Source organism: Panicum hallii, chromosome 1, assembly GCF_002211085.1.
Source record: "Panicum hallii strain FIL2 chromosome 1, PHallii_v3.1, whole genome shotgun sequence".
Classification (NCBI taxonomy): Eukaryota; Viridiplantae; Streptophyta; class Magnoliopsida; order Poales; family Poaceae; genus Panicum; species Panicum hallii.
In genome coordinates, this window is record NC_038042.1 from 51148316 (window position 1) to 51173701 (window position 25386).

General features: G+C 46.7%; 3 protein-coding genes, 1 long non-coding RNA gene, 10 other non-coding genes and 1 pseudogene across 15 annotated transcripts; 12 read left to right on the forward strand and 3 right to left on the reverse strand.

Annotated features, from left to right (window-relative positions):
• Positions 1-1104: 1104 nt before the first annotated feature.
• Positions 1105-8969, reverse strand: LOC112882489 (protein ORANGE, chloroplastic-like). Of its 2 annotated transcripts, XM_025947563.1 has the most exons (8): positions 8492-8948; positions 7914-8028; positions 7321-7437; positions 7151-7237; positions 6971-7047; positions 6723-6850; positions 1577-1713; positions 1105-1497 (listed from the first exon to the last, which is right to left on the reverse strand). In XM_025947563.1, exons 1-8 carry the CDS (start codon positions 8722-8724, stop codon positions 1420-1422), a joined length of 972 nt encoding a protein of 323 aa, XP_025803348.1. In that variant the 5' UTR covers positions 8725-8948; the 3' UTR covers positions 1105-1419. The 2 variants fall into 2 exon arrangements, with proteins under 2 accessions (XP_025803348.1, XP_025803357.1); XM_025947572.1 differs by lacking the exons at positions 1105-1497; positions 1577-1713 and adding an exon at positions 6359-6573 and having other exon boundaries at positions 8492-8969.
• A 2048-nt stretch (positions 8970-11017) lies between these two features.
• Positions 11018-11673, reverse strand: LOC112893964 (annotated as a pseudogene).
• Positions 11194-11302, forward strand: LOC112879147. The gene has a single exon (XR_003225972.1). It is a non-coding gene; the product is annotated as a small nucleolar RNA Z107/R87 (small nucleolar RNA).
• Positions 11393-11490, forward strand: LOC112879180. The gene has a single exon (XR_003226003.1). It is a non-coding gene; the product is annotated as a small nucleolar RNA R30/Z108 (small nucleolar RNA).
• Positions 11577-11674, forward strand: LOC112879153. Its single transcript, XR_003225978.1, has one exon. It is a non-coding gene; the product is annotated as a small nucleolar RNA snoR31 (small nucleolar RNA).
• Positions 11675-11730: 56 nt separating this feature from the next.
• LOC112879146 lies at positions 11731-11832 on the forward strand. The gene has a single exon (XR_003225971.1). It is a non-coding gene; the product is annotated as a small nucleolar RNA snoR31/Z110/Z27 (small nucleolar RNA).
• A 148-nt stretch (positions 11833-11980) lies between these two features.
• On the forward strand, positions 11981-12063 carry LOC112879150. The gene has a single exon (XR_003225975.1). It is a non-coding gene; the product is annotated as a small nucleolar RNA snoR77Y (small nucleolar RNA).
• Positions 12064-12114: 51 nt separating this feature from the next.
• Positions 12115-12303, forward strand: LOC112879135. Its single transcript, XR_003225960.1, has one exon. It is a non-coding gene; the product is annotated as a small nucleolar RNA Z112 (small nucleolar RNA).
• A 77-nt stretch (positions 12304-12380) lies between these two features.
• Positions 12381-12532, forward strand: LOC112879154. Its single transcript, XR_003225979.1, has one exon. It is a non-coding gene; the product is annotated as a small nucleolar RNA snoR2/U65 (small nucleolar RNA).
• Positions 12533-12582: 50 nt separating this feature from the next.
• Positions 12583-12701, forward strand: LOC112879174. The gene has a single exon (XR_003225998.1). It is a non-coding gene; the product is annotated as a small nucleolar RNA SNORD14 (small nucleolar RNA).
• An 85-nt stretch (positions 12702-12786) lies between these two features.
• LOC112879173 lies at positions 12787-12905 on the forward strand. The gene has a single exon (XR_003225997.1). It is a non-coding gene; the product is annotated as a small nucleolar RNA SNORD14 (small nucleolar RNA).
• A 92-nt stretch (positions 12906-12997) lies between these two features.
• LOC112879172 lies at positions 12998-13116 on the forward strand. The gene has a single exon (XR_003225996.1). It is a non-coding gene; the product is annotated as a small nucleolar RNA SNORD14 (small nucleolar RNA).
• Positions 13117-15081: 1965 nt separating this feature from the next.
• Positions 15082-16623, forward strand: LOC112899418. The gene is made up of 2 exons (XR_003230051.1): positions 15082-15804; positions 16285-16623. It is a non-coding gene; the product is annotated as an uncharacterized LOC112899418 (long non-coding RNA).
• A 2089-nt stretch (positions 16624-18712) lies between these two features.
• On the forward strand, positions 18713-19984 carry LOC112893786 (glycine-rich protein 5-like). The gene has a single exon (XM_025961283.1). It carries the CDS (start codon positions 18994-18996, stop codon positions 19708-19710), a length of 717 nt encoding a protein of 238 aa, XP_025817068.1. The 5' UTR covers positions 18713-18993; the 3' UTR covers positions 19711-19984.
• Positions 19985-21163: 1179 nt separating this feature from the next.
• Positions 21164-23992, reverse strand: LOC112879818 (histone-lysine N-methyltransferase, H3 lysine-9 specific SUVH5-like). The gene is made up of 2 exons (XM_025944229.1): positions 23900-23992; positions 21164-23803 (listed from the first exon to the last, which is right to left on the reverse strand). The coding sequence occupies exon 2, from the start codon at positions 23754-23756 to the stop codon at positions 21309-21311; it is 2448 nt and encodes an 815-aa protein (XP_025800014.1). The 5' UTR covers positions 23757-23803; positions 23900-23992; the 3' UTR covers positions 21164-21308.
• Positions 23993-25386: the final 1394 nt, after the last annotated feature.

Below are 25386 nucleotides of genomic sequence, written 5' to 3' on the forward strand. Positions count from 1 at the left end.
TAGGAAAGTGTACTATAAGGGCCGAGTGATTAAGTGGGATGTGGAGATTGGATTTTTTCACTTGAGTTGCTGATGAAAAGTCTGGAAAATGAAGTGAATTTCCCAAGAGATTGGGTGAGGACATTAGGCTAACTGAAGAATTTCAAATGCGTGAGTTGTTTGAAATGTATAAGTCAGAGATGCGTTGCCATGTGATTGTCACTGCCATCCCCATCACAACACCTACACAAACAACAGGTACTACTGAGCACCCCATGTCCCAGGTCTTATTCCCCTCACACAGAAGCTGCTTCAACTCACACATCTGCATCTTCACGTTCCAAATGTCCCCTAAAGCCCAGTCAATTTGTACCTTCATCTCCCCAAGTTGGTTTTTCATCTCATCAAATTGGTGCTTCAGCTGAGCAAACTAGTCCTTCAACTCTCTAGCTTCTTGGGCCCTGGCTTCTGCAAAGTCTTCGATCTCGCCACATTGCTGCTTCAAGCGCCCCTGCCGTGCATCCAACCCACGCAAATATGTCTCACATTGCTGCTCACACCTGATAAATCCACAGGTTCTTGGATCTCCCTAAGGCGGTTCCAAACCCTAGCATTGTCACTGGCCGGAATATGGGGGGCATAAGAACGGATGTAAAAAGTCCAAGCCAACTCACCTTCATGTTGTTGGGGCACTTGAAAAACAGCTCATCATATGCATCCGGTTGCTTGCTCCGGATACAAATCCATCGACACCGGCAGTTGGGGCAATCAACCAGGCGGAGCTGGTTCCCCTAGCTGCCACTGACTGCCGAGGTCAACTCGGCACTGTCCCTCATCGTGGCTTCAAGCCGACGCGGGGGAAGACGATGGGGAGGCGGCGGCGGAGACGGCGGCTGGGGAAGAAGAACGGAGGACGGCGGGTCTGTTCTTTGGCGTATGCGAGAAGGGGCTGCATCGGCCTTATCCGCTCAGGCAGCAGGGGCAAAATCGGCCATACGAAAGATCGGTTCATGTACGCCTGTCTGCAACCGGGCCCAACATACGCGCAGGTGTGGGTGTAGAAAATAGCATGAGCCCAGTAGAATGGAAAATATAATGGCACGATTCTAATATGATAAATTATAATAGCAGAATAGAGAATTCAGATAATTATAATGGTATGAATCCAATTAATCCTTGAATCATTAGCATTAGATAAACCATACAAATTCTAGTACTATACAATGCAAAACACAATTTATTCCTTCGGACAACATACACCTCTCTGCATCATTCTTCAGTTCATCCTATTCGTACCGTACAAGGATCGAATATGGCGTGGTGCTGTGCTACACATGCCAGCAGTCGATTCAGGTTCGGCCTATGCGTGATTCGTTTGTCGATGCTATTATCTACAAGCAGCTTCCACAGGGTACAAGAGTTCCTGGACTAGGGCATGCCTCAAATAAAGGGATCGATCCGGGGGTCATGCTCGCTTGCCATTGCCATCCCAGTGCAGAGGCATGTTGGGCACATCACCTGAAATTTTCACAAATGATTGATGGTGTGATCAGAGGATGCATTGAGAACTGGATCAGCGTGCAAGAAACCAACTTACCTTTCCCGCGCCTGAGCAATTCGGGCATCTCTCTGTCCTTGGTGCCGATAAAGGCTGATCTCCATCACTGAACGTCGAAACCGGCTCTGTGAGCACAAGGGCGCCTGTGCTTGAACAGCGGGCACAGGCCAGGTATCCTACAGCCATGTCCAAACAAACAGTAAATTCAGCTTATAGACATCATGTAGCTATGCACAAGTATATTTCGGTAAATAATGCATTAAAAGGTTTCTGATACAGGCCCAAGAGCCATCAGCTCTTTAAATTCATCCTAATATTAGGATCCAAGTGTCAACATCTTCCAACTGCACTAAAACTGAGCAAGTAATATCGGTGTTTTACCGCCAAGCCCACCAAGTGATACTCCTGAGGTGGTGAGTTGTAGGTAGGATGTCACCGAGATAGGTTCGGACCGCCGATAGCGTAATACCCTACAGGATGTGTGGTGGTTTGTATTGCCTTAAGTGTGTGTGTTTGGAGGGATCCCTACCCGCTCTTATATAGTCTGGAGGGACAAGATTATATGTAAATTCTAGCTAGTTACGAGCTTAGGAGTCCTCCTCAAGTACTACTTGGGTAGTTTCCTTCCCTTCCGACTAGTTCTTCCCTTCCGACTAGTTCTAGTACGGTACGAGTAGTTACAACTGATGTAGAGCGTGCGTCATATCCCATCCCTTATCCTACAATATGTACGCCACGTGCGAAGTCCCGTGGCTCTAGGTCTGACAAGCTCCTGAGCTCTTCGTAGTCAAGTACAGCAACCTTCCGAATACTTCTAAAGGCGTCTTGGAGTTCAGGACTGCCTTGGATCTGACAAGCTCCCGAGCTCTTCATAGTCAAGTACTGCAGGCTTCTGAATACTTCTAAAGGCGTCTTCGAGTTCTCATCTTGAAAGTATCTTCCGAGTACTTCCTTAAGTATTGAGGCTGTGAGGTGCTCATGCCCCGAATCATTGTCGAGTCTTCTTTTATATTGGGTGCGATTAAACTCGCACTCCAAACTCTCGAGCCTTAGGTTGAATCGTAGCGCCCGAGTCTTAGATTGAATCGAAGAATCAGGCTGAGAGTCAAATTAGTCTTGAATTTTTTGTCCTTATCTTTCAAAAGATTTGAAAAATAAGTCGCTGATGACACGTGTCACGCAGCCCCTGAGCCTTGAATCCAAATCCCCAAGGTTTGGTAAAAGAATTCAAAGAATCGTAGCATGCAATGTATGAGGGTAAGAATTTGATGGTTAAGATGGGCAAATTGGTTCAGAAATTCGAAAACCGCTTTTTCAGAATGAATTCCTAGAAAAAATGGTTAAACAAGTAACTTCTCCAAAAAATACCCTAAATTACCGCTAAAATCAAACTTTTTCCTTAATTTAACAGCTAGATAAGACCTCTAGGTTAAAAATTTGAAAAATCCCTTATTTCAAAATAAAATTCCTAAAATAATGGTTATACAATTATCTTCCCGAGATAAATCCTCAAAAGCCTATTAGATCGGGTTCTTCTGTGAATCTTCCGAGTAGCTTTGCAGCATCCAGCCTCCGAGCGTGAGAGCAAAACGATCCGCCAAAAGCACGCTGAGTGCCCTATCGAACCCAGCCTCCGAGCATGGAACCTAGATGATTCGACGAAGGTACGTCAAGTAACCTTATTGCGCCCAGCCCCCGAGCATGGGAGCTAGACGAGCTGCCAAAAAGCACACTAAATGTCTTGTTTGTAGTCGAGATGAGGAGTCGAGGTTACTGCCGGCGCGTAATACTAGTTGGTAACTAGTAAACGCAGCGTTATGGGAGCGAGGCCCCTTCAGTAAACTACTCGCAGTACTAGTCGACAACTAGTGTTACTGAAAGTATGGGAACGAAACCACATAGAATACTAGTCAGGAACCAGTAATCTGAGCGTTACTAGAAGTAGAGAGCGAGACCCCTTCAGTAAACTACGCGTAGTACTAGTCGAGAATAAACGGAGTGTTATTGAAAATATGGGAACGAGGCCCGATCAGTAACCTAGAATACTAGTCGGAAACTAGTAATCTGAGTGTTACTGGAAGTATGGGAGCGAGAGCGAGGCCCCTTCAGCAAACTACGCGTAGTACTGGTCGAGAAATAGTAAAAGAAATTTTACTAGAAGTATGGGAACGAGGCCCGTTCAATAACCTAGAATACTAGTCGAGAACTAGTAATCTGAGTGTTACTAGAAGTAGAGATAGAGATAGGTGATTGAAGATCAATTGGCAAAGGAGAAATAAATCTTGCTGATAGCTTAGTCAATTTCTTGGACGAGCCATGAGAATTCACATGTTGCCATATGAAAACGTCACGGTTGGCCTCAAGGAAGTGACGAAGTGACGACTAGATCCTTCACATACGTGATCAAAATCAGTTCCTTGGGCGGGCCAAGACAAGTCATATATTACCATGCAAAGATGTCTCGGTTGGCCTTAAGGAATAGATTACGCAATCCTTCACATGCGTTGTTACGAAAGTGGTCGTCGTGCGAAGATGACTCGGTTGGCCCGAAGTAATTCCTTGAGCGGGCCAACACAGTTCTTACGGCGCTGAAATGTGGATGAACGGACAAAGGTCCTGTTTTGTGTAAATTCATTGATTCCCTGACCGAGTGGTTGAGCAGGTTCTTTGGGGAAAAACCCTTGTTTCGAGAAAAACTCAAGATAATGGTTAAATAAATTCCCTAAAGATCTCCGAAAAACCTCCTTGAATCGGATCTCAGTCTTCGTTGAGTGGTGGAGCTCCCAAGTCCCTTCGGAGGGTTTGACATTCAAACGTGGAATGCTTGCTCTTCGGGTGCCATTGGCATTGCTTCTGCAGAGCCTCCTCGAATCGCTTCTTCGAGTTGAGGGTTCTTTTTCTTTGGGTGGGTTGTTCCCCTTGCTTCTGGCTTGCGCTTCCGAGTTGTACCTAGGTAGTCGAGAGGGATATGATAGTTGGTGGGGCTATAGGCCTCCACCTCGTCGCGCTCCTGCTGCCTGACGATGATGACGTTGCGGGCGTCCCGGCCGGCGTTGATGATAGTGCGGAGGTCACTCGTGGAGTCGTAGAGGTTGCCTTGCCCTTGCTAGCGCTGCTCGACTATGCAGTGCCTACGTTCGGCGTGCTTTGTGTTTCTGAGCCTGCAGCGTTCATTTCGCACGCTGTCTTCGTTTTCCTTCTTTGCGGTGTCAACTGTATTGAGAGCGAATTCAGGTGGCCTGCGTGTGTCGCGGTTTGGCGTTGCAGGGGCATCGTAGATGTAGTCGTCGTCGTCAAGGTAGTAGTCGTCAAGTTGGACGCAATCCGATCCGTCCGCCTCCGTGAATGGGATTTCTTCACTGAAAGCCATAAAGACCTCGCAATCCGGCAAGGAGCTTTTGACGATCCACCCCTCTTCTTCATCGAAGGAATCGAGGGGCCTGCCTTCCTGGAACGGTAGTTCGTCGGGGTTGATTGCGCAGAAAGGTGGGTTGAGGTCAGGTAGCTTGGAGGACTCCGTGCCCTTCCAATGCCCGAGCCCGCCCGACCAAGCTGATGGCGCATGAAGATGGGCTGAGGTCGAGTAGCTTGGAGGACTCCATGCCCTTCCGACGCCCGAGCCCGCGCAACCAAGGTGATGGCGCATAAATGTGGGCTGAGGTCAGGTAGCTTGGAGGACACTGTGCCCTTTCGATACCCAAGCCCGCCTGACCAAGCTGATAGCGCAGGAAGGTAGGCTGGGGTCGGATAGATTGGAGGACTCCGTGCCCTTCCGATACCCGAGCCCGCCCGACCAAGTTGATGACGCCCTCAGGCCCTGGTGGCCGCTTGATAAGGGCAATGCGTCGTCGTTGAAGTTCGAATAGTCAACGGAGACGGGAGCCCTCCGATAGACGGTGGCTAGTCCTCCTCCGACTTGTAGTAGACGATCCAAATTCTCCTCCAACTCAGAGATGGACTTGTGGTACAGGACCTCGGACCGAGGCGGACTCGATTCGAGGGGTTCCAGGTTGTCGATAAAGTCGTCAATTGCACGGTTGACGTCCATGGCGGCTGCTTCGGGCTGCTTCTTATTAGAAAGCTGAAGACTTGTTTCCACAAGCCTGATGCATTCCGCGATGTTGCCGTCGACTCGATCAATACTAGAGTAGATGTCGCTAGGAGCAGAAAAAAAGGTGCGAGAAATCTCAGGGCTAATTGGGGGAAGCTGGTTACCGAAGTGTTGAAGGGCGGCCTCTGCGAGCTTGATGCACGCAGCGATGTTGCGGTCGACCCAGTCCACTCCGGCGATCAAGGTGTCAGCGTTGACCTGTGGACGTCGGATCGCTCTGAGGTGACTCGCGTGGTTTCTGATTAGATCGGAAAATTGAATTCCATTGAGACCGTCGACGAGATCGTCGGCGTCGCGACGTGATGGTGTAGTTGGCGCCTCCGGCTCCTTAGTGTCAGCCAGGCGGCTGTTGTAGCCACCTGAACCGTTGGCGATGCAGACCCAGGAGCCGAAAACGAAAGTTGTGGCCTCGTCGAGCACGGCGCTGGTGAAGTTGAAAGATACCATCGAGTTCTCCGGTGGATACTCGATGAACACCCCTACCTGGCGCGCCAGCTGTCGGTATTTTACCGCCAAGCCCACCGAGGGATACCTCCAAGGTGGTGAGTTATAGGTGGGGTGTTGCCAAGATCAGGAATTCGAAGGTGCAAGGAACACAAAGTTTAGACAGGTTCGGACCGCCGAGAGCGTGATACCTTATATCCTGTGTGGTGGTTTGTATGGCCTTAGGTATGTGTGTTTGGAAGGGGTCGTTGCCCGCCCTTATATAGTCTGGAGGGACAAGGTTACATGGAAATCCTAGCCAGATACGAGCTCAGAAGTCCTACCTGAGTACTACTCGGGTAGTTTTCTTCCCTTCCGATTAGTTCTACTACGGTACGAGTAGTTACAACTGATGTAGGGCGTGGGCCATGTCTCATCCCTTGTCGTAGAATATTTACGCCATATGCGCAGTCCCGTGGCCCCGGGTCTGACAAGCAACGAACTAAAAACAATCCATTTCAAACTTCAACGTGAGCTTCAGGCCAGGACTTACTGGACTATATAGCTGCTGAAAGATCAGTGGCATATGCAATCCTCCCTAGAAACTATGTTCATTACCAGCACAAAAAAGTTTCAGTGAGGAAAACTTACCGGTTCCTAAACAATATTTGCACCGTTTATGCTCCTGCTGCTTCACATTGTTTATCTCAACAACCATTAGGGCGGAAATAACTCCAACTGCTCCGCCTGAGAACGATGCCACAATGGGATCTACCTGACTGCGGTGCAGGTAGACAAATGAAGAGAAAAACAATTAGTAGTTGTGGTATATCAGTCTTAATTTCCCCAGCTAGATGTTTCTTATAATACATAAATAGGCAACAGAATAGTGGTCCTACCTCAACTGCATGGGCAAATGAACGCTGCGGATGAAGTCTTCATAAGATGTGCCGCCTATACCGAGTTTAAGTTCCAGCTGCACAGAGCACGTCAAGTTGATAAGAATCTATGCATTTTGTATGACAATATAACCAATAATGGCAACATCGGTAATTACAAAATTGAGAATTGTAACTTACGATTGGTGCAAGAAAACCACCAAACACCATTATCCCAGCAATGAGGGTGAAACATGTAGCATAGTAGACCTTTAGATTAGCTGCACTCTGTTCACACAATGTAAAATTTTGGTACTCAGTAAACAACCATGCATCGTAGTGTCAAATGTAGAAAAGCAACGAATACGTACCAGCGGAGGCAAGAATGGAATAAATGATGGAAAATCAGGAAGCTCCCGATCAGGTTCTTCAACTGAAATTCCAAGTTCTGCATTTTTTATTCTTTGTTGTATTCTCAACCGGCGAATCTATGAACAAGACAAATGAAAACTAAGGATGTAAGAGGCCAAAAAAAGAATATGATGCAGCCTTTGGCACCACTACAACCAGAATTCACTAGAAGATGTAACTAGAAGAACTCAATCTGAGGTACAGAGTGCAATAAGATCCACAAGACATGCACATGCAAGGATAAGTGGATGTCTCCAGTTCAGCTCACAATAACATGGATGCCTAGAAGAAATATTTGCTATAACAACAGCAACATGTACACAACTACACTACACTTGAGTCTAATTTCAAATAAAGTGCGACTAGTTTGTCCTAGCTCTGAATCACTAGATGTGACCATTTCATCCTTGATTGTGTGGCAGTAACCTATGATGGTACCATTTTATTTAGTATTATCTCTTTTGACAAACAATGCCATACATGCTAAGCTTCCAAAGCTACTATTTAACTAGACAGTAGTATGTATATAACAAAGAGGATAAAGTTAACACACCTCCTCCATATGCAAGAAAATCTTGTTCCGGCGGCTCCTAATGTTATCCTGAATTTCCTGCAAATCCAGCTTTGCAAAATCTTGTACTGTCTCAGGTCCCTCAATGATGCAAAACCTGCAAGCCAAGCCAAGCAGGGTTCAACCTTAGCTCCCTCCATCACAAAAGTAGCTCCTTCCAACAGAAAACCACACCAAAATGCTATTACTACATGTACAAGACTACAACGTAATTTAATAAAAAAAAGACTACAACATATTCATCAAGAGTTCAAGGACAGCATTTCATCAGTTAGATTACTTTAAAAAAAGCATTTCATCAGTTAGATCCAACAGAAAGACCTGATTTGACCCGACATATTCAATTTGTACTTGATCGATACATCAGAAGCTGCGCTAAGCAGCAAGGCCATGACTAATCGAGACTCAAAAGCCTACTCCTGAGTCTAAATCGGTAAATCTGCAAAATAGATAGCCGTGCTCGCGGGCAGCAGCACACCAACGGAAACAGCCGAGCAGCGAAACTACCAACTCGCAGCTCACAGCGAAACTACCAACTCCTCGCAAGAAAGGATTTTTACCCTGGCGACAAGGCGGCCTGGTCCTCTCCGACCCCGAACGGTGGTGTAGGCGACGACGAGGACGAGGACGACGACGGCAGGTCGGGGTTGCCACCGGACGCCGCTGCGGAGGCCGCCACGCGCCACCTGCGGGCGGGCGGCAGCGGGCGCAGCCGCTCTGCGCGGGCGCGCGGCGGCCGGAGCCGTCCGGGCCCGAGGCCACTGCAGGCCAGCATGCGGCCGGAGCAGAGCATCGCCAGCGACGCGGTCCTCGCTCGAAATTAGATTTTACTAGTTGCTCTGCCAATGGATAGAGGAGCCGACACCTCGACGGCGACGGATCGGGCACGCGAGGCGGGTTGTATAGCAGGTCGGGTTTGTCGTCAACGGCGAATCGGAGGGCGGAGGCGCTGGCTCTGAGTTCTGATCGGTGGAGCGGGGAAGATGAGCGTGGCGGCAGCAAGTAGTGGAGCTCGTGTTTTCTTTTTTTTTCTAGACGTATTTTCTGCTTTCGGAAAAAAATGGCGAGTGGGATAGGAGAAGAAAAATATCCGGGATTAGTGGATTCTGATGGCGGGGCACTTGAGCTGGAGGAGATAGTCGCCTCCAAATTAGTCCAACCGCCGCTCAGTACTGAGACCAACTCCAACACTGTTACCTTTTCGGCTGCCCATTTCGAGAGAAAAGGGCGTGGGACCCACCTCATGTCTCCCCCATCCACTAGACGGTCTCCTGCAGGCGCTCGCATCCCTCCCCCATCCATTGCTCTCCCGCCACCCCGACGAGCAGCAGTAGCAGCAGCTCCGTGGCGCCGGTCCTCTTCCCCGGCCCGCATCGTCCTCCTCCGACGACGAGCAGTAGCAGCAGCAGCCGTGGCTCCGTGGCCCGCGTCCTCTTCCTCCTCCGACGAGCAGCAGCAACAGCAGCCGCGGCCAGACCCGGCACCCGCTCGAGACGCGCCCCTCATCCTCGCCGACCTCGCTCCAGATCCGGCGACCTCACCGTGTACTGCCTCCTCCCCGAGCTCCTCCGCGCGTCGTACCGCATCGTCGTCCTCGTCCTCGGCTGGCTCCAACGGCAAGCGGGGCCCGCTGCCGCGCGTCGCTACAGGATTGGGCAGCCGCGGATGGGGGAGAGGGAGGGCACACGTAGGAATGGGGGAGAGGGAGGGCACCCGTAGGAACGGGGGAGACGTGTAGGAATGGGAATGGGGGAGACGTGTAGGAATGGGGGAGACGTTGGGGGATCTGCTGGAGAGGTGAATAGGACCAAAACTCCTATATTTTAGGCTAAAGTGTGGAATGGGGGACACTGTTGGAGTTGATCTGAGTAGCGCTAGGCCGCCTAGGCGCCTAGTCGGTGACCACCGCAGTAAACAAGACCGTGGATAAAATCACCACTCTTATTTTGAGTATAAAAAATCACCACTCTTATTTTTCAAGTTTATATACTCCTTTGTCCGTTTTTCTCCGTTACTTTCAAAATATGTAAAATATATTAGTTTAATTCTAAGTTGGACCTAACTTTTGATAGGATTACATAAAAGATTCATGTACAACAGCAAATTTATTTCATTGGACACAGCATAAAATATTTCTTGATATGCGTTAACATATTTTCTATAATTAAAAAATAACTTAAAACAAACTAATACAGCTTGTATTTTAGAACGGACAAAGCAATGATACCTAGAATTTATCATGTTTGTTGTATCAATAATATATACACAACGTTAAATCTATCATATGGAAAATATATGACCATATTTCTCATGAATAATACTTTCTATTATTAATTTAAAAATATTGAAAAATCTTAGAGAAAAAGTAAAGGTATGTAAGTTATGCTCTATTACTTGCGCACTAAAAGATATGATGTAAATAACCTTAGATCTAGATGATATGGGATATGGTCATGCTAGACCACCGGATCCCACAGACGATAATTTGAAATTCAACAATTTAAGAGTATTTCTAGCAGATTGCTCGTACCTCTTACCTAAAAACTATTTATCTATTACCAATAGTTAATTTTATATTTTTAGTAATGATTGTTGTAGCAGATTATCAAAATCCGGACACCAAAGAATCGGGTAGAGGGATGAGTTAACCTCATTTAGATAAGAGGGGATGCATTTCGGTGATTACCAAAAAATTAATAATAACGATGAGGATTAGATTGGTAATTTTCTAGAGCACCTCGAATCGTAAAAGGAGTATCTTTTAAATATTAGGATGAAGGATGAGCAATATGCTGGAGATTCAAGCTTAAACTTCTACTCCGTCGTTTGAAATACCATTGTACCCATGGAACTTGTTTTTTGTACCCATGGAACTTAGCGAACTCAAATTTTCATTAGAATGACCATTTTTTGCCGCGTGGAACTTGGACTCTGCCATGCAACACAGCCCACAGCCTTCTGTTCTCGTACGGAAAACACAGCCCATAGCCCAGCCCACCCAGTCGCCACAGCCCACGGCCGAAACGTTCGCTCATCCACACACACCCCGGCACCGGCGGCTCGAACCCTAAACCCTAACTCACCAATCCCCACCATATAAACGCCGCCTCCACAGGTAAGGTATCCCCTCTATCGCAGTCAGGCACTAGGTCTAGAACACCGGGCCTCCATCCTCCGCCCGCCGATCCAGATCTGGCGAATAGTTGCTTCTTTCGTTTTGTTCTTCGTTTTCATCTCGATTGGTTCTCCCTCTAACAGGTGTGATGGCAGTGACGACTCGGTAATATTCAAGCTCAACAGACCAAATCACAGGTCTCTCTCTGTACATGAGATTGATCTGTATGCCGATTACCCCGCTGAACCGAGCCATCTGATTTCCCTTTCGTTCTCGTGTTTATTTGCCTGTTTTTTGCTCTAATCTTATCGTTAGTGATTTCTTTTTCGTTTCCTCTGTTGGAGGAGGTTGTTGCGATGAGGATAACAAGCTCCCTCTTCTGAAAGCATTGAGGACACTCGCTGGCAGAATCGAACCAATAAACCTATTGCCACCACTGAGTAACTGCAGACCCCTCCACTTTATTTCTTTTGCTATTCCTCGATTTAATTTTGTACAGTGAAGATCTTTTTTTGAATTTTTTTGAAAGCTGGATAGTGAAGATCAATTGATGCATAATCCAACACTTGATCCGATGCCGGCATGTGCCGTGCGAATGATGCACAAACTTCTTTGCATCTGAATCCATCAGATCTTTAAAGTTTTTCACTTTTATTTTTAATTGTTTCTATGGATCTTTGTCTTTGTATCAGATGATGAAACCTCGAAACAATCTTAGGACACCTTCTGACACAGTGCTGTTACCCTGCGCTGTGAGTGAGAAGGCAATTCTTATCTGATGATACTACAATTTATCCTTTTGAAGTAAGCTCATATTTGTCATCTGGATTTCTTTTGGTCTTTTTGCATATTTTAAGCAGGGATCTACGCAGGCTGGTTGCTTTTGGCAGGTAACCCCGCAACCTTAGAGTCATGGTTTGTATGATAGGTTAGGAAGCCAATGATGATTAGCTATACATCTGGAATTACCGTCAGATTTATTTGTGACGAAAATTGTCTGGCTTGCTGAGGCTTATTCAAGTGCTATGTTCCTTTTATTTTGTATCTGCCGTATGTGACATTAGTCGAGTCCCAGGGAGGATCTCAAGACCTACCGATAGGAAGTGCCGTTTGACACTGTAAACAGCAGCTGCTTCTCTCTGCTGCAGGTGTCCATCCTTAGACCATAACCTTTGTGGTTTGGTCTATGATGGAGCTCCCATCTGCAGTTGTTTGATTCAGCTGTGGTGTGTGATTTAAATCGGGTCTCCGAGGGATTATACAGAACTGTTTTATTTTTTTTGTTTTTATTTTTTCTTTGCATTTTTAGTTTGTGTAGTGTTGGATGAAATTTAGGCCTGATGCCACGTCTCCGGTAGCCAAAGAGCATTGATCGGAGATGCTTTGATTAGGCCAAAACAAAGTTGTTTCAACATTTCACATGTTGATAGGAACCTGGGGATTGCATCTCTATCTGTCCACAGAGCCGGTTTCTGTGATTACATTTACTTCATCTATCTTCTGTTTTTGGTTAAATTTGTTACGTTAACTTTTATAAGGTGATGATGACAAATCTTAGGCTTGTTTCTCAACATTCGCAGTAGCCGCCCAAGAGCTTTCGGCCTGCCAGGCTTGAGAGCTAGTGCTGTTAATTCCTTCCTTGGATGTCTGAGCCTACTTATTTCCCTGTAAACATTATTCGTGGTCAGCGTCGAAGTAGTATGTGTGTTTGTTTGCACGTTTTTCTTTGCTGATGTGCATTGCATATGATGATAAAATCAAGGCTTGTTTCTCTACATTCGCAGTTGCCGCCTAAGAGCTTTCGCCCTGCCAGGCTTGAGAGCTAGTGCTGCTAAATCCTTCCTTGGATGTCTGATGCCATGCCACTGCAATGTTGTACCATGTTTGGTTTTTGCTGACAGCTGTTCGGTGTTTATTTTTCTTGAGTCCAATCTGACCTGCAATTTTGTATGCCCTATGATGATAGATGTAAGGCTTGTTTCTCTACATTCGCAGTTGCCGCCTAAGAGCTTTCGCCCTGCCAGGCTTGAGAGCTAATGCTGCTAAATCCTTCCTTGGATGTCTGAGGGCATATTGCATTTTGTTTTTATAAAGAAAACCTCTTTTGCTTCTTGGAGTCGTTCAGGGCTGCTAATCCTTCCTTGGATATCTGAGGCATATTGAATTTTCTTTTTGGTTCTCTCTTACAATAATCATGTTTTAGGGTTGTTTTAAGTGTTTCAGGTTTTGATTTGGGGTGGGTTCCAAACCGCGAAGCTGGAGGGAGTTTGAAGATGGATCAGCACCATAGATTCAGTTTTTATTTGCATTTTTAAGTGAGGGATCAATTTCTAGTTTGTAACTTGATGATAGTATTTGTTTGCGCAACCTATGCTTGGGGTATGTAAAAATATTCTGGGTCATTTATATCATGTTTTGTAGATCACCGGTGTCACTCGATGTCAATGACAACCAATTGCATAGAATCTCTGGAAGCAAGTTGGGAAATTTGAGCCTCCGCAATTTTGATGAGCCGGTCCAATCCTTCGCATAATTTCTTCCAGCAAATGCATTGAGTGGGAAAAGCTTTTGTTTCATCGTTGCTGCCCACGTTTAATATAGATTTTGCCAAAGTTTGTTGGATTGTCTGGTACAAGTATACACTCGCTCCACTTACGGAGTCATAGCCGTGCCTCACCGCACCGAGCCCGGCCGTCGAGCGCAGCCCGGCCCGCAATGGAGGTCGGCGACGGAGATCCTTGGCCGAGAGCGAGTCAAGCGGCTTTCATGGTGGACGTGGACGCCGTTCCCTCGCATCGCCGCGCGACCCGCTCCGACCGTCCGCGGCGTCCGTCAAATCGTCGAAAGCAACGCGCGACCCCGCATCCATGCGCCCTCGCACAGGGACGCTAGCAATGGCCAGTGGACATCGCCATCCTATCCCTCCCGGCCGACACCAAATCGCACGGAAAGCCGGAGCTGAAAGCATGGCTCGCGCCGCCCTTCCTCTTCCGCTCCATGCACGAACCGAATGCAAGTGACCAAACGCCGGGGAGGCGGGATCTCTCGGAGGAATTTTATTTTCCATTTTCGCCCTTCCTCTTTCGCCGTGTGCGCGATGGCGTTCTACCGCTGGCACGGCGTGATCAGTGCCGACTGCCCTTGTTCACCCTGCCAAGGTCAAACTTATCGGCTGCCCTGCCGGCCTTTTTGGAGCTTACCACTAGCTTGATGCCCGTGATCATGGCCGTGCTGCATATCATCGTGTCGGGGCTACTTGATTACGACCCGCGAACACGCCACATTGGTCACGACTGGCGTTAGTGTTTAGTATTATTGTTTTTCCTATCTCGTTTAGGACTGGTACGTGCTACTTCTAACGAGTAGCGCGCGTACACGGAATGGACACATAGAACTCGTAGGACGGTAGGTGTGTGTTGGCAAGGATTAGATCACGGCTGTAGAAGTGGGCCTATCTTTTACAAGTTGTGTGAGATTTTGTATTCGACTCGGCCACATTTCTTTATTTTTCCTAGGCACCTATCATTCATTAGGAGGAGAATGGAATACTGCATCAACATTCAACTCTAAGCAGAAGAGTTGCACTCGACGGTGATAGACAGCTACATGAGCTTACCGACAAAAAAAACAGTTTCAACAGAAAAGAATCCATAACACATAAGAAAAGAGAAACTGATCAAGAACATTTATCATATTTTTGAACCATTGGATCTAAATCCAACTATCTGGATTTAGTAGTAGCTTGTTCAACATTTGAGAAAATCGTGGCAACAGTTATTGCTTATTAGAGGAGAAAGGATGCAAACACTAGCCAAGCCTATCTAGATACAAAAGCTTCCACCCCTGTAAAGAAACAACTGGAGTTACTGACCTAACTAACTAAAGAATGGTTATCATAAGGCGGTTGATTATACATCCACAGGAAAAACTTCCGAGGACAATCCATTTCTCGATAAGTTCCTTTAAGAGAGATACTTGGCCGTGCCAACATAAGGTATTTCTTGACTTTTAACTCTATACCGCCATCCCCTCACTCCACCTCCTTCCTTTCACTCTTCTTTGTTTTCCTTTTTAGCCGACGCCACACTTACAGTAGGTACATCGAGACCTATCCAATAACCATCTCCCACGCCCCACCGCTGTTGGCGAGACCTTGCTAGCACTCCTCCTTTGTCCAATACCCACCTCTCCTTCATCCTCTTTTGCCTACTTAGGGCTTATTCCTCTTTAACTTCAGCGGCTCTTGACCTCGTATGTTTTCGACGGCTCCCATCGCCAAATCCATGGTCATAGCAACTCTGGTCACCAAGTCTGGTGTCACTTGCAATTCCCGTCGACTGATCTATGGTGACTAGCGGTTCTTGCCACCAAATACGGTGCCACCGACGATTCTTGATGTCAGATTCGCAATCATCGATCACTTCCTTCACCGGATCCGTGGTTATTGGTCACTCCTGCCACCAGATCGATGGTAAATCGATCTCTCCCTCTTTTAGATCCGCGGTCACCAGCAGCTGCTGCCGCCAGATCCATGGTAATCATCCCCTTCCACCACCAGATCCATGATGATCGATCGCTCCCCGCAGCCAAGCTCGTGGGCATCGGTCGCCGCCACCGCCAGATCTGCAGTCATCAGTTGCTCCGTGCTGCCAAACTCGCGGTCATTAGTGGACATCAATCACCAATAACACTTCACTAACTGTCATCGACATATTACTGACTAGCCTCCCTGGCGTCCTCTAAATCCAGACATGTCAAGTGAGTCCTCACACAACACTAATCTTAATTTTCTTCTTTGTTTATTGCGAAATTTGCAAAAAAAAGAGAGAGAAAACCTTCCAAAGTTATACAGGTCAAGTTTTCCTATGCTTTTCTTCTTCGTATGCTTATTTTTATAGCAGCTATTATCGCATTTTCTATTGTGTGGAGTGCAACATTTCTATGTTTTGCAAAACAAATAACAAGTACAAACACCAAATATCTAAAAGGGATGCAGCCTCTTACCCTCACATTTCTCTATTTTGTGTTATATATCTATTTTGGAGAGTTGTTCATGTAGCTACTGGGTTAACCCCACCAAAATCAATAGCGCATATGCTTAGAAATTGGTTAACGGACATAAGCAAGAAAGAGAGAAGTTTGATTTTTGTTGGCGCTGCAGTTCTAATGTGTACGATTTGGTGTACACGTAATGATTTGATTTTTGAGAAAAATAATTTACCTCATTTATTTATATAGGCTTTGTTCAGGGGAGCATACTGGTTGCGATTTTGATCCCTGCTACAGCGTGAGGATATAATGAAGACTATCTGTTTGGCAAGCAAGGCATTGGAGTTTGTCGTCTTGGATATCTTTGCCAAGAATGGATGGAAAATCAGTAATAGACTTGGATATCTTTGCTAAGAATGGATGGAGAATCAATAATAGACTTTGCTTTGGATTCCTTCAAGTCGTTTGTGTACTCTTTTCACTATTTTTTCAGTTTATGTGCTGAGAATTTTTAAAAACTTAGCTGTATGTGGTTGCAGAGGCTGGAGACGTTTCTTTTTCTAAAAAATATATCAATCCTTCGGCACACCCTGTCGTTTCATATTCAGTTGTTCATTGCCTTTGCCCCTCGCCGCCAGAGCACCGAGCGAGATCGGCCACCCTCCTGCCTAGCAAACCGAATCTCGCAGGTGGCACTTGCTGATTCAGACTTCATCCATTTGCGGGCAAGGGAGCACTATTGTAGCTTTCCGCTCCAGAAATGGCAATGGCTGTATCTCTACTTCTACACTCTCTAGTCTCTATAGTCTGCGCCATGCGCGCGCTCACGGGCACGATAGATGCCTAGCTAGACGCTTTCAGGGCCACCGCCAATTCCCGGAGGACGAACGCAGCCGAGCCACCTGCGCATCCTCGCCATCAAAGGGCGCGTTTGCTTTCCTGCATCTGCCGTGTCCAGTTTCCAGGGATGCAATAGCTGAACGTTTGATTGGGTGGTGGAGGGGTGAGCCTGGCTGGCGGCATGCAAAAGCGGCCAGCGAGCCTGGCTCCCGGAAAACGAGATTGAAATCCATTTCTCCGGAGGCGGGCTCACCGGATGCAGTTCATTACAGCATCTCCAAAAGTGCTTAAAAAACAATCCTAATAATTGATTTTAGGTATGAAGCTGAAAATCAGCGCTCCAACAGTGGCTTAATTCTATAATTTTTTCCTTACCCACAACCAACCCAATCCCAAACTAGATATCCGCAGGCGCTAACTACTCCCAATCCTGAAATTTGCCGCCGATGCCCGCTAATTCTTCGCTTCCCGCGCCTCCCCACGTGTTTCCCCTCCACGTTGCTGGTGGCTGGATCCTCTCCCTAGACGGTCTCTCCTGGTAAAACAAGCCGATTCAACCATTTATTTGAGTTCTGTCTGCATTTACATCCCCATATTTTGGTGCAGACTGAGAATAATTTTGCACAGTTTCAGCAGCAGAAGAATAGGCTCGTCATCATCGCCCGATGATGATTCATCCAATAAACTTTGAAACAGCGATAGACGGCGACTCATCTGGCGAGATTCCCTTGGTTATGCACTTGCGCCACTGAATGCTTCCATGATGTGCGTAGCTAGCAACAATCCTAACTTGGCCAATTAATCTACTAGATCCTACAGCATCTACGAGATCAATAGCTAGACGGCACAGTCTAGACGGCACAACATGATTGGTCAAGGGATACAGGCGGACTTAGTAAAAAACGGAAGACGATGAAGCGAGAAGAAATATCGGCAAGAGGAAGCAGCGTTCGCTAATCTTCCTGTGAGAATAATCAAGACTGGGCCCACCTTTTGATGATGTGTCACCATTTAAATACTTTTGGGCAAGTATTTTTTGGAAATTGTTGGAAGAGGTGTTATTTTTCACTCCCAATAATTTTTGGCAAAGTCTCAAAACCTATATTTTTACTCTATTTTTTGAGCACTCTTGGAGATGCTCTTAGTAAGTTAATGATGGTATTAGCTAATAATTAGCATATTTTAAGGGATATTAGTGATTCTAAAGTAGATTAAGGCTTAATAAGACAATAATAAGTAATATACCGTAGATTCAAACAAAACAGACATGGTCTTAGTATTTAACTTTTTAATTCAAATTAATATAAAATATACTAGTATAACCAACTAAATAATTATTATTTATCTTGCACGTGTTGGTTCAGTCAACCTGGCTCGTAGATGCGAGCCTGGCTCACCTCAGCTGTTTGGAGTTCCGTCTAACCCGCCACGGCGCGCCACACTTTTTCCACCGCAGGTGTGGCGGCCGTTTTGAGCGCCACAAGTTAGGCACGCCGTGGCGGGTTAGGCGGCACTCCAAACAGCCCCCAAACTTGCCCAAAATCTTCTTCTGCAACTTTGGCAAAGCATGTCGACACTAGCCAACGGACAACAGCTACCGGATTCTTCAGGTCACGGGCTCACGGGACTAGGAGCCGGGAGTGGGAGCTCTCGGCATCGGCGACCGGAGCCAGCACGCACACCAAAACGAAAAAAACAAGTACCCCCAACAACGGATAAACGAGGAAGCTTTCCCTTTCATGCAATTCCAGTGCGGTCACGGAGGAGATAAGCCTGAAAGCTGCCTTTGCTAGAGATTTTCAGTATTTACGCAGGCCGGCGCAAAGCACAGGGAGCACGCACGATCGCGGCAAAGCGCATGCCAAAAGCAGCAGCAGAGGCAGATCGCTCCTGAATGGGCCGGTGGTGCGCCATCTCGTGCACAGATTTTTTTTCCACCCCATTCCATTACCAGCGCGGCGCATGGGCGCTATAAATTAGCCGCGGGGCATCCATTCCCCGGCAACAAAGCAGAAGCCGGCTGCTTGGAGCTTTCGAGCAACACCACAACAACAACGAGGCCAAGAAAGGATAAGCGCGCGAGAGGCTTGTAGCTTTGTTGGAGGGAGTGGCAAAGCGATGGGCAGAAGCTGTGAGCAATTGCGAGAGCGGGCGCTGGTGGTTGCGCTTGCCCTCCTCGTGTTGGCGTTCGCGCTCGTGCAGTGCGCGGGCGTCGCCGACGGGGAGAAGCAGGGTGGCGGCCCGGCGGAGACGGACCCCGCGACGAGGCAGACGGGGCCGCCGCTGCCGCCCGGGTGGACCGGCGACTCCGGGTCCGGCCACGGGTCCAGCCCCGATGGCGGTTCGTGGGAGTATGGCTGGGGCTGGGCTGCGGGGCCTGACGGGAAGGGTGGCGGGTTCGGGTTTGGCTATGGAGGCAGCGGAGGTGAAGGTGGAGGTGGAGGCGGTGGCGGTGGTGGACCGGGAAGTGGAAAGGCGTTTGGTTTCGGCATTGGCGGGTACAAAGACCACCATGGCGGCTTTGGAGATGGCGGCGGCGGCGGCGGCGGTTCTGGAGGCTACGGTGGTAGCGACGCTGGTGGCTTCGGGGGTGGCGACTCTGCTGGTGGCTTCGGTGGCGGTCAGCATGGAGAAGCTGGCAACGGCGAAGAATATGGCGGCTACGCTGGCGGTTTCGGCGGTGGCGGCCCTGGTAGACACGGCGGCGCTGGTGCCGGTGCCAGAGACGGAGATGGGGCTGGATACGAGGGACCCTTCCGCGGCGGAGGCTGGAGCAAGCGCGGCCACTTCCGCGGCGGAAGGTCAGCGCGGAAGGACGGTGGCGGCAACAACTGAAGCCGCCCGTCGTTGTCTGCAACCATAAGAAGATGATAACCAGCAATGGCAGAAAATATGTTTGGTCTAGCAATGGCAGAAATATGTAGCTATGCGCGATGTAGTATAGTGCCTCTATGGTGTCATCTGCCGTGCTTCTCGTCACAACTCATAAGCGTCCTTATGCAAAGAGTTGAATACGAGGTGAGGTGTAAGAAACATATTATATATACGAGCTTCAGTGTATATGATGCTCCTGCCTCCTGGGGGCTATGCAACTGATGCTTTACCTTTCTCTGGCTGATGGCAGTGCAGATCACTCCCCTGCCTGATGTACAATCAACTAGCAGAAGGTATTACCAATTTACTACAGTGACAGCATTGTTACCAATTATTGACTGAACAAATTTGGAACGAAAACAGAAGTATTGGGCCGACTCCAACAGACAATAGAGATGCTGCCAAACTCACATTGTTCAGTATCTTCTCACGACACTTTGCCAATATTGCTGCTATTATGATTCTTTATCAAACATCAGTAAAATCGATGAACTGATGGAACATAATTGGATCCTTGCAGCACACTGCTGAGGTTCCAAAATCAAAAATAAGCTTAGGACCAGCTAAAACTAGATAATGATGAAGGTAATGCACATATGTCATATTACAACCAAATTATTAGTCGTTTTGGTTTTCTATACGCATAGTTTTTGCTATACACCTAAATATATATTATGTCCAGGTGCATAGCAAAATCCATGTATCTAGAAAAGCCAAAACGACTAATAATTTAGGACGAAGGGAATACATTGGTTTAAATTCAGCAACTTCAGACTGTGCACATAGACATATGAGCAATTTAATCAAGCTATCCCAATGTTCAAGAAACACCCAAGATGCTAATCAAGATTCCATCCAAGATGACCAAGGTAGCATTAGACAGAATTCCCATTATATAGCCTCCTCCAGGAGACTGTGCCCATAAAGTTATAAATAGACATTCCTGGAAGCTTACTTACAAAGAAGCGTCCAGAGGACAACAGCTAGTTTGAATTGATTCTTTATTCAGGGTATTAGCTCGCGCAGTACTAGTTAAAACTATAAGGAGTGTACGTTGGATTCTAGGTTCTGATATGATGTTCATTAGATAGAAGCTGAACATGGCATCACGTGTGCCTTTCAGATCCAGTAGACACTCCACACTAAGCAACATATAATTTGAATAAAAAGAAAGTAATGAACAAAGACAAGCATCACGGATAGGGCGCACAATGATAATCTTGGATTATTACTGGTAATGGGTCAACATAACCCCTTGATTCCCCTTGATTTAATACTAGACATATTAAAATGTAATTAATCAATGGGGAAACATTGTGCAGGTGGGCAGGATGAAATAAGGTATTTGTTAATGTGGATCACATGGATTGAGGTTAGCAAAAACAGTAAATTTGCATGATACCACTCATTCCGATGCTTAAAGAAAGAACTGTTTGCAAACTAAAATAGTAAAATTACAAGACAAGTAACATGCAGAAAAAAGTCTCCATCTTAACAAAGAAGGTACAGTACATTCATTAGATAGACAAAAAAATACAAAGGTTTCCAAGGGACTAAATTTAATACAACCGTCCAGTGCACTCAGCAGATCCACAAAAACATGGTTTCATCTTGATGTTGCCATCAGAATCATAAACCTTGTCTATTTCATAATTGTAATCATATGATAGCTCTTTAAGGGGAGGAATATCCTCATAAGCAAAAAACATGATATGAGGCATACTTATGTTATCATGATCATGGAGGACATTCTGTGGGTAAAGGTTGGGGGTGCAACTATGGTTGATGAACCTTGCAAAATTGCCCTGATTCAATGCATCAACAGCAAAGCCATTTTCATCATCTTCAGTAGGGCCATTCTGAAGTGAGGGAATAGTCTTGATCTGGGCCTTCCAACGAGGTACATCATGATAGTTCTTTCCAATAGCAAATAGATATTCATCATTCTTCCTTTTTTGTGCCTCTTCATCCTTCAGTAGCTCTCCTATGTATTCACATACAAAACTTCCATATGGTATGAAGTCAAGAGTTCTTACACCCCACCCCATTGAGTTGGTTTTGAAGGCCTGGAGGCGAAACTTGATTCCATGCTGGCTAACTCTATTGCGACAAGTAGGAGGGCACTTGCACGATGGCCCACACTCATAAATAAGAGGCTTGTCTTCTAAATTTTCACCAATATCATTGTAGGGGAACTCCCCTCCATTTTTCACTAGGCATGCACATTTTTGAGAGACTGAACATCCACCAACACAATCACAACCTGATGGAGGATCTGGCCTATACTTTAGGGGATACTGTATTTGTGAAATGTAGCGAAATGCCATCAGGTACTCGTTTGATATAGAGTTAATAGCAGAAATAGGAACCTTCTCAAGACCTCCGGATATGTCTACAGTGAAAGTGCCATCAAATGATTCCAGCTTTTTAGTTTTCAGAACTTGTATGTTGAATTGTTTCTGCCCTGACATTCTTCTTAGATGAAAGGTATTAACATACTGACCTCCTGCTGTTTTTTCTCTGTGGAATTTCTCAACCAAGTATAAACCACCATATACATAAGTAGTAAGCTGTTTAGGTCGGCAGTCATCACCAAACTCAGTTACTAATGCATGAATAACACGGACAGGCGTATCAGTGTCCATACTCTCCTGTAGTGCCATGTCAGCGCCTTCTAACTTCTGATCACACGTGGCAGCCACTGATCCAACATGTAACAGAAAATCGAAACTATCAAAGGCAGAAGGTTGTGCATACGACACGACGCTGACAGCTAGACACGTCCCATCTTTCTTTTTGATGTGATCAACTAGCAACAATTGTGCACGGTGTATACCAACAACGGAAAGTTCCATGGCGGAATTGAACACATCACCAATACGAACTCCTGGAATGCTTCCATCATACCTCATGTCATCATTATCAGCAGAGAACCTCTCCCTGAAAATATCGAAAGCAACAATATCAGGCCTCACACCATGCCCTTTTCCCCTACACTTGACCTCTTCTTCCTCCAGGAGCTTCTTGTAAATTATCCGAAACTCCCGCAACTTAGTCAACACATTTTCTCTGACCAAGGAAATTCTGTGATCATCCTTGTCAACTTTCCTCTTCTTCGGTGCTGGACTGGTTCCTTTCTGAACTTTCAAAGAACGCTGTCCACCAGAAGCCAAACCTTTGAGACAAGGGCTATTGCTTGCCATGACAGGAGCACGCTTGCTCAATCCAGCTCTGACCGTGAATGCTGGCTCTTCAGTTTCTCCTGATCTATTTCCTGATAACGAATCTTGTGCCCATTTGGGCTTGTACCCAGTCTGGAACCTCCATGGGGCCACTGCCTTGCGCCCCTTTCTTAAACCTGGTACACCAGTTCTGAAATCCTCCAAATTGCAATCTTTCCCCACAAAATTGCTCTCAGCATCGTCACCAGTCCTGGAACCCTCCAAATTGCAATCTTTCCCCACGAAATTTCTCTCCTCAGCATCAGCATTGCAATTTAAACCAGGCAGGTTGCTAGGTTTGGCCCCATGTGGCACTGCGGTGATTCCATTGTTCTTCAGACCCTCATGAATTTCGCAATCGTTGGGCAGCGAATCTCCCTCTTTGGCGTTCTCAAGACCCTCATGAATTTCGCAATCTTTGGGCAGCGAATCTCCCACTTTGGCAGCTAAGTCGCCCTCTTTGGCAACTAAATCGCCGTCGACGCCATCCAAGCCGTAATCCCCTCCGACCCCGCCGCCGCCTCCTTTGGGGGCCTCATTATCCCCGGGGACCTGCAATTCCCCATCAACGCCGCCTCTGTGGCTCAGCGAGTCGGAGAGCCCGCCGCCCGCCGCCGTGTCGCAGCTCATCTGGAGTGTCTCCGAGCCGCAGAGATCCCCATCGAAGACAACGCCCGGGTTCGTCTCCCGCCGCACGAAGGCGCTCTGGAAGCGCCACGGCGCGAGCGCCTTGTGCCTCCGGGCGCCGCACGCCATAGGCGACACCCGTGCGCCCCCGCCCTCCATCCCGGTGACGCCTCACGCCGTCAGACCAAGCAAGCGGTCCGTGATTCCTGCAAGCGCTAACCGTCAGACAAAACCTAGGTAGTGGGCAATGGGGAGAGGCAGAGAGGGCCGTTCGGCGGGCGGTCCCGGTAGCGGCGACATACCTGGCGGGGCGCCGCGGGAGGACGAGGGATCAGCGCTTCGGAGTTCATGGGCTCATGGCATGGGGGTTCGGTGCGGTGAAGCCCCGGAATTTGGAGGTCTCGGAACCAGGAATTACATTACCGGCTATCAGTGAGCCCCGGTAACGATAATCAGTTGAAAATCGGTGAAAAATCGCCAAAACCGATTGGTAAAGAGACCTAAATTCAAAAAAATGAAATTCAACAATTTATTATCGATAATCGATGCAAACTGAACGATTTATCGCTTCGCCTACTGAAAATATATTTTGGCAGTGGAAAAAAAATAAAGGTTTGATAGCATTTAATTTTTTAGGTTATGTATTATATTATATTAGATAAATTACACATACATGCACAATTTTGCATATAGAATTGCCTAAGAAATAAACATGTTTACATATTTTGCCCATAAAATTGCATAAAGCATATGAATTTGCACATATATACAAACCACGAAGTGCATAGTTCATATAAACAAACGAGTGCATAGTCCATACAAATTTCATAGTTCACAGAAATAAAAGAGTGCATAGTTCATACAAACCTCATAGTGCATAGAAACAAGAGTACATACTCTATACAAGCCACGTACAAACTTAGCAAGCACATAGTCCATACATGAAGGCATTCGGCATATCAATTTAATCATTCTTCGGTCTCTTCGATTATCGACGCCACGATCAACTCCCTCGCTCCCAGCTGCAGCATCATCGATAATTGCCGCATATATATTGATTATCGGCCTTAATCGTACGAAAATCGGCCTTAATCGCATGAGTTAGTGGATGGTAACGGGTAGTTAGATAAAAATATTTTTTTCCTAAGCAAACAATTGTTGTTTTCAACATGTGACAACATTCTGGAATCAAGAGAAGGTCTAGTTTTTTATAAAAATAAGTTCTCTACTTTTTATAAATTTTTTTAAATTTTTGAATTTTTCATTGAAATCTAGCGAAATTCCAGTCGGTTTACGTTCTCAGCTAGCATCGGTAACGATAAATTTCACCGATAATCGCGATTATCGAGCGGTTTTGTAATCCTTGCTCGGAACTCGCGGGTAGCGCGACAGCGGCTGGTCCGGCGAAGAAGATCCCCTTCCTATTAACCGGGGGAGTGAACAAATCTATCCGCAAGATCGCAGATGGACGGTGATGGTGGTCTTGATGAGCATTTTTGAACTGGGCCGAAGCAATAGTTGAGTGCCAGAAAGGCCCTTTTCATATTGGGCCAAGACCAGTTCGTTTGCATGTGAATTGTAGCAGGAAATGAACAATTTCTCTGGTCAACTTTTCAGATTACCCTCTTTTCAAATTTCAAACAAACTAATTTGAGCGCCCGGGCGAGGAGCCAAGTGCCCAAAAAGGTAAGGCTCACACGACTACACGGTTAAGCGTGATACCTAAGATGTTTTAATCCGGCAGCGAAAGCAAGCAAGCTAGTGAGGACAAAATTACTTTTAAGACAAT

Excerpts from the sequence above, each read along its gene's own strand:
- LOC112882489 (XM_025947563.1), bottom strand. The coding sequence starts at position 8,724 with ATGCTCTGCTCCGGCCGCATGCTGGCCTGCAGTGGCCTCGGGCCCGGA. Across the intron at positions 8,029-8,491 it reads CAGGCCGCCTTGTCGCCAGG|GTTTTGCATCATTGAGGGAC; the intron begins GTAAAAATCCTT and ends CTTGGCTTGCAG. Across the intron at positions 6,851-6,970 it reads CATTTGCCCATGCAGTTGAG|TCAGGTAGATCCCATTGTGG; the intron begins GTAGGACCACTA and ends CCTGCACCGCAG.
- LOC112893786 (XM_025961283.1), top strand. The coding sequence starts at position 18,994 with ATGGGCAGAAGCTGTGAGCAATTGCGAGAGCGGGCGCTGGTGGTTGCG.
- LOC112879818 (XM_025944229.1), bottom strand. The coding sequence starts at position 23,756 with ATGGAGGGCGGGGGCGCACGGGTGTCGCCTATGGCGTGCGGCGCCCGG.